Source organism: Argopecten irradians, chromosome 11 (genome assembly GCF_041381155.1).
Source record: "Argopecten irradians isolate NY chromosome 11, Ai_NY, whole genome shotgun sequence".
In the NCBI taxonomy this organism is placed as follows: Eukaryota; Metazoa; Mollusca; class Bivalvia; order Pectinida; family Pectinidae; genus Argopecten; species Argopecten irradians.
Window position 1 is genome coordinate 8368786 of NC_091144.1, and position 20958 is coordinate 8389743.

Consider the following 20958-nt stretch of genomic DNA (forward strand, 5'->3'; position numbering starts at 1 on the left):
TATTCAAATCGCCCTGCGTCCGTCGTCCGTAAACAATGCTTGTTATCACTATTTCTTAAAAACTTCTGCAGGGATTTTGTTCAAACTTCACATGGAGGGTCCCCTTGGTCCATATTTGTGCCATACAGATTTTGAGGCTGATCGGAAAAACAAGATGGCTGCCAGGCAGCCATCTTTGATTTTGGCAGTTGAAGTTTGTTATCAATATTTCTTAAGAACTACTGAAGGGATTTTGTTCAAACTTCACATTGAGGTTACCCTTGGTCCCTATTTGTGCCATACAGATTTTGAGGCTGATCGGAAAAACAATATGGCCACCAGGCAGCCATCTTTGATTTTGGCAGTTGAAGTTTGTTATCAATATTTCTTGAGAACTACTGAAGGGATTTTGTTCAAACTTCACATGGAGGTTACCCTTGGTCCCTAGTTGTGCCATACAGATTTTGAGGCTGATCGGAAAAACAAGATGGCCGTCAGGCAGCCATCTTTGATTTTGGCAGTTGAAGTTTGTTATCAATATTTCTTGAGAACTACTGAAGGGATTTTGTTCAAACTTCACATGGAGAGTACCCTTGGTCCCTAGTTGTGCCATACAGATTTTGAGGCTGATCGGAAAAACAAGATGGCCGCCAGGCAGCCATCTTTGATTTTGGCAGTTGAAATTTGTTATCGATATTTCTTGAGAACTACAGAATGGATTTTGTTCAAACTTCACATGAAGGTTACCCTTGGTCCCTAGTTGTGCCATACAGATTTTGCGGCTGATCGGAAAAACAAGATGGCCGCCAGGCAGCCATCTTTGATTTTGGCAGTTGAAGTTTGTTATCGATATTTCTTGAGAACTACTGAAGGAATTTTGTTCAAACTTCACATGGAGGTTACCCTTGGTCCCTTTTTGAACAAGATGGCCACCAGGCGGCCATCTTGGATTTTGATAGTTAAGGTTTGATATCCCCATTTCTCAAAAAGTGCTGAAGGGATCTTTCTCAAATTTAATATGTAGGTTCCCCTAGGGCCCTTGTTGTGCATATTGCATTTTTGGACCAATCGGTGAACAAGATGGCCGCCAGGCCGCCATCTTGGATTTTGATAGTTAAAGTTTGTTATGGCTATTTCTCAGAAAGTACTGAAGGGATCTGTCTCAAATTTCATATGTAGGTTCCCCTAGGGACCTAGTTGTGCATATTGCATTTTGGGACCGATCGGTTAACAAGATGGGGGCCAGGCAGCCATCTTGGATTTTGTTATTCAAAGTTTGTTATCGCTATTTCTCAGAAAGTACTGAAGGGATCTGTCTCAAATTTCATATGTAGGTTCCCCTAGGGACCTAGTTGTGGCATATTGCATTTTGGGACCGATCGGTTAACAAGATGGGGGCCAGGCAGCCATCTTGGATTTTGTTATTCAAAGTTTGTTATCGCTATTTCTCAGAAAGTACTGAAGGGATCTGTCTCAAAATTCATATGTAGGTTCCCCTAGGGCCCTAGTTGTGCATATTGTGATTTGGGACCGATCGGGCAACAAAATTGCTGCCAGGCAGCCATCTTGGATTTTTAGGTCACCTGAGACGAAGTCTCAAGTGACCTATTCTAATCGCCTTTTGTCCGTCATCGTGCGTCGTCCGTCGTATGTCCGTAAACAATTTACATTTTCAACTTCTTCTCCAAAACTGCTGAAGCAATTTCAATGAAATTTTGCACAAACCTTCTAAGGCATAAGGCCAATCAAAATTGTGAATTATATGGTCCCCAACCCCCAGGGGGCTGTGGAAGGGGCCAAAAGGGGTAAAATTGAGTAAAATTTCAAAAATCTTCTTCTCTACTCACAGATGTGGTAGAATCAAATACTCTCCATAGATAGAAAGGTCTTAAGGTCCTTTACAAAAATTGTGAATTATATGACCCTGAGGTCTCTAGTTTCCTCCTGGGGAGGGGGTCAAGTTTACTATACTTTGTATTGAGAAAACACATTTTTGTGCATTATTTGGTCATTTGTAATAGGAAATGAGTCAAATGTTGTCAGAATTATCAGTATGAGATGGCCATTTAATCCTATTAACAAATTTTCTATAACTGACCCCCAGGGGCCTTAGAGGCGGGGTCAAAAGGGGTCAAATAGGCTAAAACTTCAAAAATCTTCTTCTGAAATTCTGGATATGGTAGAATCAAATACTTTTCATAAATAGAAAGGTCTTAAGGTCCTTTACAAAAATTGTGAATTATATGACCCTGGGGTCTCACGTTTCCCCCTGGGGAGGGGGTCAAGTTTACTATAGTTCATATAGGGAAAACACATTTATGAGCATTTTTTGCTAAATTTTCAACGAAACGAGTCAAACTTGGTAAGAATTATTAGCCTGAGATAGCATTTTAATATCATATCCACATTGGTTCTGGCCGACCCCCTGGGGGCAGAGGGGCGGGGCTAAAAAAGGGTCAAATAGGCTAAAACTTCAAAAATCTTCTTCTGAAATTCTGGAAATGGTAGAAACAAATACTTTTCATAAATAGAAAGGTCTTAAGGTCCTTTACAAAAATTGTGAATTAAATGACCCTGGGGTCTCCTGTTTCCCCTTGGGGAGGGGGTCAAGTTTACTATAGTTTATATAGGGAAAACACATTTATGAGCATATTTGCTCAATTTTCATTGGAAACGAGTCAAACTTGGTTAGAATTATTAGCCTGAGATAGCATTTTAATATCATATCCATATTGGTCCAGGCCGACCCCCTGGGGGCAGAGGGGCGGGGCCAAAAAGGTCAAATAGGCTGAAACTTCAAAAATATTCTTTTAAAATTCTGGAAATGGTATAATCAAATACACTTTATAGATATGAAAAGGTCTTAAAGTTTGTTTATAAAAATTGTAAATTATATGACCCTGGGGTCTCCTGTTTCCCCTTGGGGAGGGGGTCAAGTTTACTATAGTTTATATAGGAAAAACACATTAATGAGCATTTTTTGCTCAATTTTCATAGGAAATGAGTCAAACTTGGTTAGAATTATTAGCCTGAGATAGCATTTTAATATCATATCCACATTGGTCCTGGCCGACTCCCTGGGGGCAGGGGGGGGGGGGGCTAAAAAAGGGTCAAATAGGCTAAAACTTCAAAAATATTCTAAAATTCTGGATATAGTAGAATCAAATAATTATAGATAGAAAGGTCTTCAGGTGTTTTATAAAAACTGTGAATTATATGATCTTGGGGTCTCACGTTACCCCCTGGGGAGGGGTCAAGTTTACTTTAGTTTATATAGGAAAAACATATTTGTGAACATTAATATTATTTGCCCAATTTTCGTAGGAAACCAAACAGGGTCAAATTGATTAAAATTTCAAAAATACCTCTAAGTTCACAGGTTTGATGGAAGCAAATACACTTCATAGTCTAAAAAGGTCAAATTTATAAATCACTGACCAACTTCAAGGCCCAGCATATAGTGTTTATATGTCTTTAATTTGTTTCATTATATATTCTAACTAAGGTGACCGTTAAGGCCCATGGGCCTCTTGTTATATTCAAAGTTTGTTATCGCTATTTCTCAGAAAGTATTGAATGGATCTTTCTCAAATTTCACATGTAGGTTCCCCTAGGGCCCTAGTTGTGCATATTGTGATTTGGGACCGATTGATCATCAAGATGGCCGCCAAGGAGTCATCTTGGATTTTGATAGTTGAAGTTTGTTACCGCTATTTCTCAAAAGGTACTGAAGCGATCTGTCTCAAATTTTATTTGTAGTATGTTTGAAAAAGTTTAAAAAGTAGAGAAAAGATCCATCTTTCCTTTGTCAGATATAGATCATTCTTTGGTGGGCGCCAAGATCCCTCTGGGATCTCTTGTTAGGTCATCTGACCTGAAGGGTCAGGATGACCTATAGCCATCATGCTTCGTCCGTCGTCGTGCGCCGTCCGCCATCCTTAAACTTTTCACATTTCAATCTTCTTCTCAAGTTTGACCAGTGGAATTGAGCTGAAACTTACCTGAAATGATCCTGAGATGGTCCCGACAAAGTGTTCTTATTTTTCGGGTCAATCCGAAATCCAGGATGGCCACCACAGCAGCCATCTTGAAAACACATTTTGAACTTCTTCTCAAGTTCTACCGGTGCGATTTGGCTGAAACTTGCATGAAATGATCCTGACATGGTCCCAACAAAGTGTTATTTTTATTCAGGTCGACCCGAAATCCAAGATGGCCGCCACAGCCGCCATCTTGAAAACACATTTTGAACTTCTTCTCAAGTTCTACTGGTGTGATTTGGTTAAAACTTGCATGAAATGATCCCGACATGGTCCTGACAAAGTGTTGTTATTTTTCGGGTCGATCCGAAATCCAAGATGGCCGCCACAGCCGCCATCTTGAAAACATATTTTGAACTTCTTCTCAAGTTCTACTGGTGCGATTTGGCTGAAACTTGCATGAAATGATCCTGACATGGTCCCGACAAAGTGTTCTTATTTTTCGGGTCGATCCGAAATCCAAGATGGCCGCCACCGCCGCCATCTTGAAAACACATTTTGAACTTCTTCTCAAGTCTACCGGTGCGATTTGGTTAAAACTTGCATGAAATGATCCTGACATGGTCCTGACAAAATGTTGTTATTTTGCGGGTTGATCTAAAATCCAAGATGGCCACCACAGCCGCCATCTTGAAAACACATTTTGAACTTCTTCTCAAGATCTGCCAGTGCGATTTGGCTGAAACTTGCATGAAATGATCCTGACATGGTCCTGACAAAGTGTTGTTACATCTCTGGTTGATCCCAAATCGAAGATGGCTACCATTACACGATATCTAATTAATTTCCTATGTGATTATTGCCAAGGTAATCAGATGACCGTTTAGGCCCTTGGGCCTCTTGTTTTAAATGTTTACTGTTGGTTTCTATTGGTCTTTTGTTGTGCCAGAAATCAGCTTGATTCAATTGTAACTTACAGATTTATTGCCCTTTGCACTAATGATTATTGAACCTTCGTAACATAAAACTTTAGTAAATATGCACTGAGCGTAATGAAACTTTGCATATAGACTAACGTTTGAAATATCTCGAACAAGTTTGAAAATAAGCTTGATTCCACTGTAACATATGATCAAGTTATTGACCTTTGCACAAATAATTATTGAACCTTGTGAACACTATAATGTCAGTTTATATGCACCAAGGAAACTTTTGTATGTAGACCCATTAGATCTATATTACTATTTGAACAAAAGTCATAGATCAGTTGACTAGAAAATGACATAACTAATTTAAAGGGACAATTCGCTCTGGCTAATTCTTTACATAACCAAGAAGCAAAATATGGCATAAATGTATTGTTCTACATTTCTTATGAAACATATGACATAAAATATTGACAAATTCGACGTCATTGTTTAATATTTTAATTAATATCGTTGAAATATCAATTCGTTGATCAATACGATTAACAGACACAATATGGACGCTGTACCCCATACCCGAGCCAAAGTCACGCACGTTAAACAATTAAACTACATAACCACTGAGAAGGTGATAATAAAATGATTTTTAGGCAAGACAATTCGCCTAATAAGGTAAACACACTACTGTCAGAGCGATTTGAGCAGTTCTAGACAAAAGTTGCATTACTCTACCAGCAAGGGACAGGGTTCGGCATACAAGAAGTTCGACCACACTGTGTAATGGCGGACAGCGAGCGAGTTTGAACATCTACACACATGTCACAACCATGGGCTTTTCAGGCATATCACAGTAAAACCGACTGATCTAATTTCCATTAGAACTGGGTTTTTTTTCGATATATGTACAAATTTTAATGTTTTCTTAGACTGAATTGTCCATTTAATGTATCAAATATTTGGTGACCCTTAAGGCCCATGGGACTCTTGTCATGTACAATGTATGCATATTTCATGTGGTTACCATGGCAACTGAAACTACAAAATTAGAGACCTATCTTTACAATTAAATTAGGTATGTAATAATATGTAAAATCCAACAATTTAAATACTAAAAACAGTTTTGAAATACGGATTTAGGGGCCAAACCATTGATAGCCTTTTCATATGTAAATTCCTCTCGGACTCTATATAGATGTACAAATTGTGTTTTGAACCAATCTTAAAACAACATGGCTGATAGACAGCCATCTTTGAATCTGCGAGGATTGTTATCTCTATTTCTTAAAGATGCTCCACCGCTGACAAATGGTATTTTTGATGCTGTGAAACAGCATTCTTAGGTACGCTTGGAGAGCCTGTGCACATCAAAACAGTGAAACCACTCTGCGATGAAAATTAAAAGTTGTTTTGTTCATTTCACGTAATACTTGATGGTATGAAAAAATAAAATCCCAATATCCAAAACCAAAGACATAGAATTTGTACATACGTATACACCATGGATGGAGTGTTTTAAGTGTTCAGTTGGGACTCTATGATATTTGTATTACTCCCGAGAACACTGGTCTCCCGAAAATCATGAACAACGCCTTCTTCGCTGTCTTCCTCCGCGACAGACTTTCGGTGGATTTTGGATTGTGTATGTTCTCACATTTGCCAGTACGGCAGGTTCTTTAATGTCGGTATTGGAGTGATGATGATCTCACATTTACCAGTACGGTAGGTTCTTTAATGTCGGTATTGGAGTGATGATGATCTCACATTTACCAGTACGGTAGGTTCTTTAATGTCGGTATTGGAGTGATGATGATCTCACATTTACCAGTACGGTAGGTTCTTTAATGTCGGTATTGGAGCGATGATGATCTCACATTTACCAGTACGGTAGGTTCTGTAATGTCGGTATTGGAGCGATGATGATCTCACATTTACCAGCACGGTAGGTTCTGTAATGTTGGTATTGGAGTGATGATGATCTCACATTTGCCAGTATTGGAGTGATTATGTTCTCACATTTACCAGTACGGTAGGTTCTTTAATGTCGGTATTGGAGTGATGATGATCTCACATTTACCAGTACGGTAGGTTCTTTAATGTCGGTATTGGAGCGATGATGATCTCACATTTACCAGCACGGTAGGTTCTGTAATGTTGGTATTGGAGTGATGATGATCTCACATTTGCCAGTATTGGAGTGATGATGTTCTCACATTTACCAGTTCTGGAGTGATGATGATTTTCACATTTACCTGTACGGTAGGTTCTTTTCTGTCGATATTGGAGTGATGATGATCTCACATTTACCAGTACCGTAGGTTATTTTAAGTTGATATTTGGGTGATGATGTTCTCACATTTACCAGTACGTGAGGTTCTTTAATGTCGGTATTGGAGTGATGATGATCTCACATTTACCAGTACAGTAGGTTCTTTAATGTCGGTTTTGGAGTGATGATGATCTCACATTTACCAGTACAGTAGGTTCTGTAATGTTGGTATTGGAGTGATGATGATCTCACATTTACCAGTATTGGAGTGATGATGATCTCACATTTACCAGTACAGTAGGTTCTGTAATATTGGAATTGGAGTGATGATGATCTCACATTTACCAGTACAGTAGGTTCTTTAATGTCGGTATTGGAGTGATGATGATCTCACATTTACCAGGACAGTAGGTTCTTTAATGTCGGTATTGGAGTGATGATGATCTCACATTTACCGGTACAGTAGGTTCTTTAGTGTCGGTATTGGAGTGATGATGTTCTCACATTTACCAGTACAGTAGGTTCTATCTAATGTCGGTATTGGAGTGATGATGATCTCACATTTACCAGTACGGTAGGTTCTTTAATGTCGGTATTGGAGTGATGATGATCTCACATTTGCCAGTACGGTAGGTTCTTTAATGTCGGTATTGGAGTGATGATGATCTCACATTTACCAGTTAGTAGGTTCTTTAGTGTCGATATTGGAGTGATGATGTTCTCACATTTACCAGTACAGTAGGTTCTTTAATGTCGGTATTGGAGTGATGATGATCTCACATTTACCAGTACAGTAGGTTCTTTAATGTCGGTATTGGAGTGATGATGATCTCACATTTACCAGTACAGTAGGTTCTTTAATGTCGGTATTGGAGTGATGATGATCTCACATTTACCAGTACAGTAGGTTCTTTAATGTCGGTATTGGAGTGATGATGATCTCACATTTACCGGTACAGTAGGTTCTGTAATATTGGAATTGGAGTGATGATGATCTCACATTTACCAGTACGGTAGGTTCTTTAATGTCGGTATTGGAGTGATGATGATCTCACATTTACCAGTTAGTAGGTTCTTTAGTGTCGATATTGGAGTGATGATGTTCTCACATTTACCAGTACAGTAAGGTCTTTAATATCGGTATTGGAGTGATGATGCTTTTTACATTTACCAGTACGGTAGGTTCTTTAGTGTCGATATTGGAGTGATGATGTTCTCACATTTACCAGTACAGTAGGTTTTGTAATGTCGGTATTGGAGTGATGATGATCTCACATTTACCGGTACGGTAGGTTCTTTAATGTCGGTATTGGAGTGATGATGATCTCACATTTACCGGTACGGTAGGTTCTTTAATGTCGGTAGGTTCTTTAATGTCGGTATTGGAGTGATGATGATCTCACATTTACCAGTACAGTAGGTTCTTTAATGTCGGTATTGGAGTGATGATGATCTCACATTTACCAGTACAGTAGGTTCTTTAATGTCGGTATTGGAGTGATGATGATCTCACATTTACCGGTACGGTAGGTTCTTTAATGTCGGTATTGGAGTGATGATGATCTCACATTTACCGGTTCGGTAGGTTCTTTAATGTCGGTATTGGAGTGATGATGTTCTCACATTTACCAGTACAGTAGGTTCTTTAATGTCGGTATTGGAGTGATGATAATCTCACATTTACCAGTACAGTAGGTTCTTTAATGTCGGTATTGGAGTGATGATGTTCTCACATTTACCAGTACAGTAGGTTCTTTAATGTCGGTATTGGAGTGATGATTATCTCACATTTACCAGTATAGTAGGTTCTTTAATGTCGGTATTGGTGTGATGATGACCTCATATTTACCAGTACGATAGGTTCTTTAATGTCGGTAGGTTCTTTAATGTCGGTATTGGTGTGATGATGATCTCACATTTACCAGTACAGTAGGTTCTTTAATGTCGGTATTGGAGTGATGATGTTCTCACATTTACCAGTACAGTAGGTTCTTTAATGTCGGTATTGGTGTGATGATGATCTCACATTTACCGGTACGGTAGGTTCTGTAATGTCGGTAGGTTCTTTAATGTCGGTATTGGTGTGATGATGATCTCACATTTACCGGTACGGTAGGTTCTTTAATGTCGGTAGGTTCTTTAATGTCGGTATTGGAGCGATGATGATCTCACATTTACCAGTACAGTAGGTTCTTTAATGTCGGTATTGGAGTGATGATGTTCTCACATTTACCAGTACAGTAGGTTCTTTAATGTCGGTATTGGTGTGATGATGATCTCACATTTACCGGTACGGTAGGTTCTGTAATGTCGGTAGGTTCTTTAATGTCGGTATTGGTGTGATGATGATCTCACATTTACCGGTACGGTAGGTTCTTTAATGTCGGTAGGTTCTTTAATGTCGGTATTGGAGTGATGATGTTCTCACATTTACCAGTACAGTAGGTTCTTTAATGTCGGTATTGGAGCGATGATGATCTCACATTTACCAGTACAGTAGGTTCTTTAATGTCGGTATTGGAGTGATGATGTTCTCACATTTACCAGTAGAGTAGGTTCTTTAATGTCGGTATTGGAGTGATGATTATCTCACATTTACCAGTTATAGTAGGTTCTTTAATGTCGGTATTGGTGTGATGATGACCTCATATTTACCAGTACGATAGGTTCTTTAATGTCGGTAGGTTCTTTAATGTCGGTATTGGAGCGATGATGATCTCACATTTACCAGTACAGTAGGTTCTTTAATGTCGGTATTGGAGTGATGATGTTCTCACATTTACCAGTACAGTAGGTTCTTTAATGTCGGTATTGGAGTGATGATGATCTCACATTTACCGGTACGGTAGGTTCTTTAATGTTGATATTGGAGTGATGATGATCTCACATTTACCGGTACGGTAGGTTCTTTAATGTCGGTATTGGAGTGATGATGTTCTCACATTTACCAGTACAGTAGGTTCTTTAATGTCGGTATTGGAGCGATGATGATCTCACATTTACCAGTACAGTAGATTCTTTAATGTCGGTATTGGAGTGATGATGTTCTCACATTTACCAGTAGAGTAGGTTCTTTAATGTCGGTATTGGAGTGATGATTATCTCACATTTACCAGTATAGTAGGTTCTTTAATGTCGGTATTGGTGTGATGATGACCTCACATTTACCGGTACGGTAGGTTCTTTAATGTCGATATTGGTGTGATGATGATCTCACATTTACCGGTACGGTAGGTTCTGTAATGTCGGTAGGTTCTTTAATGTCGGTATTGGAGTGATGATGATCTCACATTTACCGGTACGGTAGGTTCTGTAATGTCGGTAGGTTCTTTAATGTCGGTATTGGTGTGATGATGATCTCACATTTACCGGTACGGTAGGTTCTGTAATGTCGGTAGGTTCTTTAATGTCGGTATTGGAGTGATGATGATCTCACATTTACCAGTACAGTAGGTTCTTTAATGTCGGTATTGGAGTGATGATGATCTCACATTTACCGGTACGATAGGTTCTTTAATGTCGATATTGGAGTGATGATGATCTCACATTTACCAGTACAGTAGGTTCTTTAATGTCGGTATTGAAGTGATGATGATCTCATATTTACCGGTACGGTAGGTTCTTTAATGTCGGTTTTGGAGTGATGATGTTCTCACATTTACCAGTACAGTAGGTTCTTTAATATCGGTATTGGAGTGATGATAATCTCACATTTACCAGTACAGTAGGTTCTTTAGTGTCGGTATTGGAGTGATGATGATCTCACATTTACCAGTACAGTAGGTTCTTTAGTGTCGGTATTGGAGTGATGATAATCTCACATTTACCAGTACGGTAGGTTCTTTAATATCGGTATTGGAGTGATGATAATCTCACATTTACCAGTACAGTAGGTTCTTAAATGAAAGTACGGTAGGTTCTTTCAGAGAGTTAAATGGTTTTATATTTAAATCTCTGGTTCTTTAATGTCTGTGACAATTTTAACGCAGAGACATCCAAAATGAGTTAATATACAGCATCTCAATATATAGACAATAAATCCCCAGGAATATATTAGCTTCATGCTTACATTGACAATCAAGTTTAATACCAGTATAATTGTAATTTCCCTGTCGTGATGTGGCAGTGGAAAAGGGACAGAAGAGGAAAGCAGTGAAAAGGTCAATCTTTCATTTGACTGATACACTTAATTCACAGTGTATGAACGGAAGTGTATAGTATTTTTTAAATTTCGTAGTTGCGAATCTGTATAGCGGTACTCGGGTCACTTGCTAAGACAAATGAAACAATGGATAGTCGATATTTCTGCCAATTTTATTTATTCTTTACGTTTTTTGTTGTAATCTAAAGTTATAAACGGCGTCATGGATAGCAATTTGAACTACCAGTGACTAAGGAAGTTTTGAGTGTTAACCGGCATTAACATTTCAGACACTCTTCGTGAGTTGATCTGCTGCTCATCATCGAAGAATTAAGACACTCGCCTAATATTTTGCACTAATGTATTCTGTATGGCTTTCATTATTTCAAGCACCATCATAGGACACAATATTTTATACTTAATTAGAGGATTACATGTTATACTTGATCATGTATGTGTCAGTATGTCACCAATTATCATGGTCTAGATCTAATTTACTTTGTTTGTGTTTTCAGACCGTGTTCATTGCTGAATAAATACCTTATGACGTAAACGGATTTGAGTCCCATTTATGAATACGTTGAAACCTCTACAGTTCATCCTACCACATCGCCACAATGCCAGCTGTTGCCTGCCCAATCCCCGACTGCGACTTTGTCACGGAGGACCTGAACGCCACTATCGTTGCGGCACTCATCACAGCTCACTCCGCTGTACACAACTCGGGACAAGCAGCAAAAGTTGAGAAAGTCAAACGACCAACGCTCAGCGCCGCAAGGACAAGTGAAGAGTGGGCCTACCTTAAATCCCGCTGGTCTGATTACGTTAGTGCCACGAAAATAAAGGGACGCGATAAAGTAGTTCAGCTACTTGAATGCTGTGACGAACCACTTCGCAAGGATCTAACTCGATATGCTGGTGGTAGTTTCGCGGACAAACCTGTTGAAGAGGTTTTAACCGCCATTAAAAAGCTAGCAGTGCGCGAGGAAAACACAATGGTCGCAAGAGTAGCGTAACATAACATGCGACAGGATCGCGACGAACCCGTCCGAAGCTATGGTGCCCGTCTTAAAGGACAAGCCGGTGTCTGCAAGTTTGTAATGAAATGTCCTGGAAGTGCAAACGATGTCAATTACACTGATGCTATCATGTGCGATGTACTAACACGCGGAATTTCTGACCCGGAAATACAGCTCGATCTGCTCGGACACAAGAATCAGGACATGACTCTCGAGGAAGTATTCCGATTCGTAGAGGCAAAGGAAGCCGGTAAACGTACTGGTTCTAGACTATCCGACTCCCACCCGGTTGAGGCTGCCAACAGTTCATGCAGGAGAGGCAAGTTTGACAGATCTGCACCAAAGGATACATCTAACAAGACAGATCCGTGTGCATATTGTGGAAAAGGGTCACGGCAAATCGGCCCCTGCTCGAATTCGCAAAACCGAGTACAGCGTATGGACACACGTGTGAGCATTGTCATCGACAACATCATTTTGAAATTATGTGCAGAATCAAGGATAATCCAAAACCATCCGATCGAGGCGCGATTTCTGGAAGTGCATTATTTGACGCTCTTTGTACTGGTCAAGACTACCATTGTCCGGCATGGAACGTTCTATCCGTATTGATCATCACATCTACGATGGAACTAACTAATTCCTGGGTGAAAAAAACGATCACAACCACAACCATTCGTGAATGTTAAGACTCGTGTTACACGAGAAGACTATGCGGCTTTAGGCTTCAAGCTACAACGTGATACCCGTACCATGTCATTACAGGCTATGGATGACACTGGATGCCAGGGTTGCCTAGCTGGCCTCAAAGTCATCCGCCGTCTTGGTTTACGCGAATCTGAACTAATACCGGTAACAATGCAGATGCACACTGCTACATACAGCGGCATCAAAATTCTCGGAGCAACAATTCTTCCTTTGGCGTCCGAAGACAAGGCAGGCAATACCAAGGAGACGAGACAAAATGACTTACGTTACAGACTCAACAGATAAGCTCTTCCTTGGTCGCGAAGCCTGTGCCATTTTAGGTATCATTCCAGAATCCTTTCCGCATGTTGGCACTCAAGACACCTCTGCATGCATTAATGCTATTTCGTCTCCCGTTAACCGCCAGGATGCACCATGCGATTGTCCTACACGTGAACAACCTCCACCGCCTCCGACGAAGCTTCCTTTCCCAGCTACAACGGACAATGTCGGCCGGCTAAAAGATTACCTCCTCGAGTATTACAAGTCGAGCAAATTCAATACGTGTGAACATCAGACCTTACCTCTAATGAACGGATCACCCATGGAACTCATGGTAGATCCCGATGCGAAACCGGTTGCTATCATACACCTGTACCCGTTCCGATCCATTCACTGGCAAGATGTGAAGGCTGGATTAGATCAGTACGTCCGTCTTGGGGTTCTCGAACCCGTACCGATCGGTGAACCTGTCACACTTGGTGCCATAGTATGGTTGTTTGTGCGAAAAAGAACGGTACACCTCGACGCACCGTAGATTTCCAACCCTTAAACGCGCATGCCACTCGCGAGACTCACCACACTCTTTCACGATTCCTCCAAGCGCGATCTATTCCACACGGAAAGAAGACATTATTCGATGCTTGGAACGGTTATCACAGTGTACCAATTCGCAAGGAGGACAGACACCTGACTACATTCATCACACCTTGGGGAAGGTACCGCTACAGAACTGCGCCCCAAGGCTACATCGCATCAGGCGACGGGTATACTAGACGTTATGACGAACTTGTCTCGGATATTCCTAACAAAACCAAGTGTGTCGACGATGTGCTCTTGTGGTCAGACACTGTTGATAAGAGCTTCTTTCAGGCTGTACAGTGGCTTGACATATAAGGCCGTAACGGGATAACCCTCAATCCTGAGAAGTTCCTATTCGCAGAAGACATTTTAGAATTCGCGGGATTTGAAATCACTAGCGATAGTGTTCGACCATCACAGAAATATTTACGTGCTATCTTGGACTTCCCTACGCCGAAGAATATCACAGGTATGCGATCATGGTTCGCACAAGTCAATCAGGTATCATACGCCTTCAGCATGGCCGAGAACATGCATCCATTTCGTGAATTACTCAAGCCTGATCAACCATTTAAGTGGACTGAAGATCTTCAACGAATATTCGATGAATCTAAAATCGTCATCGCAAACGAAATTAAAATGGGTGTTCTAATTTTCGATCCAAGTAAACCAACGTCCCTCGCGACGAATTATTCGAAGTCTGGAATAGGATTTTGGTTGCTACAAAAACACTGTACGTGTACCAATGATAGTTCCCTGTGCTGTCGCGATGGATGGAAAGTAACACTTGTCGGAAGTCGGTTCACGCACGCCGCGGAAATGCGCTACACTCCAGTTGAGGGAGAAGCTTTAGCCGTAGCGGATGCTCTAGATAAGGTTCGACACTTCGTTCTCGGGTGCGACAACTTGATCATAGCTATATGGAGATAGATCTTTGGAAAATGTTCCGAACAATAGACTTCGCAACCTCAGGAAAAGACACAACGTTATCGGTTTAGAATGCAACACGTATCTGGCATACGACATCGCGCTGCTGATTGAATCTCCAGACATCCTATTGGCGATACAGATAAACTCGTTCTCGAAGATGACGTTGCAACTATGTTCTCATCAACCACTGACTTCGGTGTACTACATGGTTTACGCACACCGTCCTCCGGATTAGCTTTTGTCGGGGAACATGTCATAGCGGCAGCTTTTACAACACTGAATGCCATCGATTTACGTTCCGTAACATGGGATCGTGTCAAAACAGCCACCACAAGCGATGACAACATGCAGGCGTTACACGCGTTGATAGAATCCGGTATGCCGAACGATCGGCATGAACTTCCGAAGTCACTACAGGAATATTTCACACTCCGTGATGACCTTCATACAGTAGATGGTGTGGTTCTTTACAAGGAGTGAATAGTCATTCCACCATCACTTCGACAGGAAATATTGGCCTCTCTACATTCAGCACATCAGGGGGTTACATCTATGACTTCAAGAGCTGAGACTTCAATATTCTGGCCTGGGATCACACCTGCTATCGCGTCGGTTCGGGCATCATGTAATCACTGCAATCGTATCGCCCCGTCGAACCCGAGTGCACCACGCCTGACTATCCGTTCCAATGTGTATGCGCCGGCTACTTTCATTACATGGGATGCAACTATCTCGTTATAGTCGTTCGTTATTCTAACTGGCCAATAGTGGAGAAAGCGTCCGATGGTTCTAGCGGCTTGATAGAAAGCCTCCGAAGGACATTTGTTACTTTTGGCATTCCAGATCAACTAGCCTCAGATGGAGGTCCCGAGTTTACTGCCATGAGCACACGACGATTCCTCGAAAACTGGGGCGTTCACCATCGCCTATCATCTGTCGCCTTTCCCCATAGTAACTGTTACGCTGAAGTGGGAGTCAAAACAGTGAAGCGATTGATCATCGGCAATACAAGCACCAGTGGAGATCTTGACACTGATGCGGTACATTCCACATGACACATGGATGGAAACCCTAGCAGCCCGCGAAGAAGCGTTACGGAACCGACATATGCGTGATAGCGAACGTTGGTCCGAACACCCTAAACGTCTTTCGCCACTGGTAGTTGGAGATCATGTGCGTATCCAAAACCAAGTCGGACCCCATAGCATCCCCTCAAATGGGACAAGACCGGTGTTATCATCGAGGTTCGCCAATTCGACCAATATGTACATGTAGTTCGGGTTGATGGGTCTGGACGTCCTGCGCAACAGGAAATTCATCCGAAAATACATCCCTGTTATTACCCCTCCAGCGCGTCTGACGATCGATAAAGACATTTCCATTGGCCTTCCTCATCGTGTATCGCTACCTACCTCAAATATTCCAGAAACTACAATTGCTGAGAAAGGGAAAGCTTTCAGTTAAAACACAATCGCGAGTCCTACTCCTTTCACACCGACGGTCACTAGAAATGAGGAGCATTTATTTCGCTCATCACCTGATGTAAATCACGATACTCCGCGATACTTGATCATGTATGTGTCAGTATGTCACCAATTATCATTGTTTAGATCTAATTTACTTTGTGTGTCTTTTCTAACCGTGTTCATTGCTGAATAAACACCTTATGACGTAAACGGACTTGAGTCCCATTTATTAATCGTATTTTGAAGTTGCTGGATGATCAGTTAAAATTGTATAGTCACTTGCATTGTTTTGAAACTGGCGATGTATAGTTGCTTGCGAGAACACTTGTATAGTCGCTTGTTATAAAGAGGAAATATATTCAGTGATAAAAGGCTCTGAAGCTAACAAATTCAACAAATCAGTCTAACAGAGTTATCAAATACACTATCAATTTAAACGTTTAGTCAACTTTGTTGCACAGATCATATATAGTCACAACAAAAATGCAATAGAATGCACCACGTTGATACTTAAGGTATACCTTGGATTTCCATGGACCAGTCATTACTTTAAAAAAAATGTCAGAATTACGAAGAAAACAATACTTCTAGAATCATAAAAGAAAATTACTTACGTTATTTCCATATTTCTTACGCTGGAAATGGCTGTTCACTTACAAAATTATTTTCATGTCTAACGTTATTCCACGGGGATTCGATTTCGCGATTTAAACTTTTTACTGTAATGCCATTGTTGCGGCGATTGATTTTCACAATTTCCTATCACCAGCTAAGTAATTAAATTCTAATCGCACGCGTAAATATATGTTGGGTTCAAATATACCTTACAGGGAAAAGAATAATTCCATTAGTATGGACATTTTCGAGGCGATTCCGTCCCATTATCAAGACACAAAAAGAACAATCAAAATTTCCTGATAATGACGTCGTGGTCAAAATGCACACATGCTCACATATTTGAATAATAAAATAAAAACACATATAGGCTGATTAATAATGATGATGATCATCCAATCTACCTTTGTAAAATTAATATATATGTGCGTCTGTATCGATCATCCTCGATACTCCAGGGGTTCCGATCATTTACGATCTCTACACCCCTGGACCATACAAAAAACAACTAATACTATACACTTCCGTTCATACACTGTGTAATTACTGGACGAGGATCCTTATATAATTAGCCACTATTCCACACAAATCAGTGCATTTAAAGGCCTACTACCTTTTCGAAACGGCTTTTGATTTTTAAAATGGGATCGTTGATTTTGTAGAGTCGCAAAAGTTATTAACTTACCGTTAATACTATACGTATTAATCGCCACTTCTGAATAATTTTATTAAAATAAATAAGATTTTAATTTTCATAACGCGGGTCGTTTTATGTTTCCCGCCTTCGTCCTAAATACCGCGCGGTAGTTGGCTATCACCGCACAGCGACAGGACTCTTCAATGTTTGTCATATATTACGCAGGAAATCTTGCATTTGTTTGGTATTGTAACCTCATCTTAGGCCATCGGTATATATTTTCTGACGTTATCAATGTTATTAAAGGCCCACTACCTTTCCGAAGCAAAATTTAAAGGTTTCTTAAAAACACTAATAACAAACGAAAATGCCTATCCATGGCCTAAGATGAGGTAACAACATCAAACATATGCAAGATTTCCTGCGTAATAATGATAACTGTGGAGATTCATTTCGCTGTTTTGCCGTCTGACGCAGTAATATTCAACTACTGTGCGGTATTTAGGACGACGGCGGGAAACATAAGACGACCCGCGTTATGAAAATTAACATTTTATTTATTTAAATTAAAATTTTCTGAAGATGAGGATGAGTGTAGTATTAAAGATGAGTTAATAACTTTTGCGACTCTACAAAATAATCGACGATCTCGTTTTACATTCCCATTTTAAAAATTAAAAGCCGTTTTGGAAAGGTAATGGGCCTTTAAGAAATGTTTATGCTTTCTCCGGAAAGGTAGTGGACCTTTAAGGCCCACTCTACCTTTCCGAAACAAAATTTAAAAGCAAATTGATCCGTAATCTATGTAAAGAGTGAAGTTTTGCTGCGTGTCACAGTGATAGTCAGCGTTATAACATTTAATTTATTTTAATCAAATTGTTCAGAATGCGATGTACATGTAGTAACTTGTACGTACAAGATACTTAATTGTACGTACAAGATACTAAATTGTACGTACAAGATATAACTTGTTCGTACAAGATAACTTGTGCGTACAAGATAATTAAAATTATGTAGTGGCCCTAATACGTCGCCGTAGTGATGATTATAACGGTAAGTTAAAAATAATATTTGCGAATCTACAAAATTATCAATCTCGTTTTACATACAATTTTAAAACTTTTCTGAAAGGTAGTGGGCCTTTAAGTCACCATATTATCTTTTTTTAAATATCAATATTTGCACAGAAATTTTGTTTTAAAACACAAGCATATACATGTGGCAATTCTGCTGACGAAACAGCCTGCAGAAGAAATCAATGGGCTGCCATATACAATTCAAGAACACTTCATAAGTTGGGGATTCCGAAGAAGGTGAAAATCTGAAAGATCTTAATTCCATACATGACCAGTGGCGTAGCGCCCGTGCATGCTTGCATGCTCAAGCATGCAAATAATAATCTGACTTACATTTTTGAACAGTCAGAAAAAAAACACAACATTTGAATACACGTAACGCTGCAGAATATAAATTATGTATAAATACATATGATATGCCCAACTGTATGCCTAACATTTTACTTTGTGCACATTTGAAAGATTTGAAGATTGGTCATTCTGGAAATTTATTAGAATAGTTGTTAAATATGTTTGAAATTTGTCGAAGACAATGTTAGACTTAAACTAAAGAAGAAGACTTCTTCACCAAAATCCCTCAAGCAATTGTGGATTTTGAATCGGGAAACACTTACGAATACCAAAAATAAACAACATCGCATGAAAAGTTCTAAAAACATATAATTATCTTAAAAATGATAACAAAACAACTTAAAGCAATTGCAACATGTTCTTGGCCTTAGTAACGAAAAAGTGAATTGGTCAATTTTGGTTCACTTCCCGCCCCGTTAAAACGCGTGTTAATCCGTGATTTCCGGTGTCACGAAATAGTTGGCTTTTATTTTTGTCGAATATGAATAGATTTTTGATTTAGAAAAAGAATTTTTGTTGTTGTAATTGTTAGAAATAGAACAGAATAAGTAGAAAAATAGGTAATTAATACAATATTTTTTTTTTATTGAGGTGGTCGAGGACTGGTCCCTTCTTACGCAATTTCCACCATTTTGACAGTGATCTTTGACTCGCTGTCATAAACAAACCAACACGTAAACTTAATTTTAATTTTGTTTAAAATATTCTCCATAAGTTTTTCATCAGTAAAAATAACACAAAATTCTGCCATTACTTACTAATTTAATATTTACAGCCAAAATCCGTGTTTTTTGTTCGAGCACTTGTCACGGGAGTCTAGTATACAATGTATATAGTTTTGCATGGTTATCACCTAAATATCGTGACCTCCATTTAACCATTTGTATATACGTTAAAAGTTACCAAATAAGTAAAATGGTTACTACATTGTAACAATTTCCCGTCAGCTTCTGGGGGGCTTCGCCCCTGGACCCTGAGCAGGGGGCTGTCGCCCCCCGCACCCCCAGGCATGCAGGCCTATCCAGACCTAGCTACGCCGCTGATGACCATTTAGATTTATGGGTCTCGCAATTCCTATTGTGTTAATTTGTTTAATTCGAAAATGGACCCAACAGCTACCTTCTTGAAAACGCATTTTGAACTTAATCTCAGGTTCAATCAGCAATTTAGCTGAAACATCACTGACATGGCAGAATATTTTTCTAGTTGATCCAAAATGGTCACAATGGTCAACATCTTGAAAACACATTTTGATTTTTTATGCAAGTTCTTCCAGTGGAATTTAGCTGAAACTTTACTGAAATAGCATGTTAATGATTCTGGTTGATTCTGCCAGGAACATAAATGGTTACTATTATTTTATGTCCATGTATATTGAATTAATTATATATATATTAATTAATACAATTTAATACGTTTTAATATGATAAATGATGGACGTAGGCTGCAAGACTCTATGTCCATATCATATAAACAATATACAGAATTATTAATTAAAAATAACGTCGGGTGTATAACTGTCCATTTCATTGTGTAGTTATATCAGTATTTAGATTGTTTTTTCCAGCAGTTATCCAACAGTACTTTGAATTCTTTCACATGTTTTTGGCATCGACAACATCATGCGGTACAATGTAGCTTCGACGGTTCCATTTGTCAATTACACGAAAGCTAAAAAGGTTTTTTTTCGTATCTCTAATCGACATTGTTTCTTAAATATTTTCTTCATATGACCTCTGGTTATAGGTTACATGTTTCTTGTATAATCTCATCAGTATCTCACCAGTCCAACATCAAAAGAAAACCTATTGGATTGTTAGAATGTATGGTTCTATTTACATATATTGTTAAATAAATTACGACGTGTGATTGCATGTATTTAAAATAGTTAATGGTACTTCCTAGAACTCAGCATGTATTTATAATGTCTATGTAGATATACACTGCTTGGATACGTATTTGTCCTAGTCTAGGTAGATGGTAGAAATTTTCTGACATCCTACATTTATTTATATAGACAAAAA

The 20958-nt window shown here is 39.5% G+C and overlaps 1 protein-coding gene across 1 annotated transcript; it reads left to right on the top strand.

Annotated features, from left to right (window-relative positions):
- Positions 1-14378: 14378 nt before the first annotated feature.
- On the top strand, positions 14379-15844 carry LOC138335711 (uncharacterized). The gene is made up of 3 exons (XM_069284871.1): positions 14379-14755; positions 14909-15246; positions 15531-15844. Exons 1-3 carry the CDS (start codon positions 14379-14381, stop codon positions 15842-15844), a joined length of 1029 nt encoding a protein of 342 aa, XP_069140972.1.
- Positions 15845-20958: the final 5114 nt, after the last annotated feature.

Bases quoted from the DNA above. Each gene is read 5' to 3' on its own strand.
- LOC138335711 (XM_069284871.1), top strand. From the start codon at position 14,379: ATGGCCGAGAACATGCATCCATTTCGTGAATTACTCAAGCCTGATCAA. The intron at 14,756-14,908 runs GTGCGACAACTT...TTGAATCTCCAG, and splicing joins GTTCGACACTTCGTTCTCGG to ACATCCTATTGGCGATACAG. The intron at 15,247-15,530 runs GTGTGGTTCTTT...ATCTCGTTATAG, and splicing joins TGACCTTCATACAGTAGATG to TCGTTCGTTATTCTAACTGG.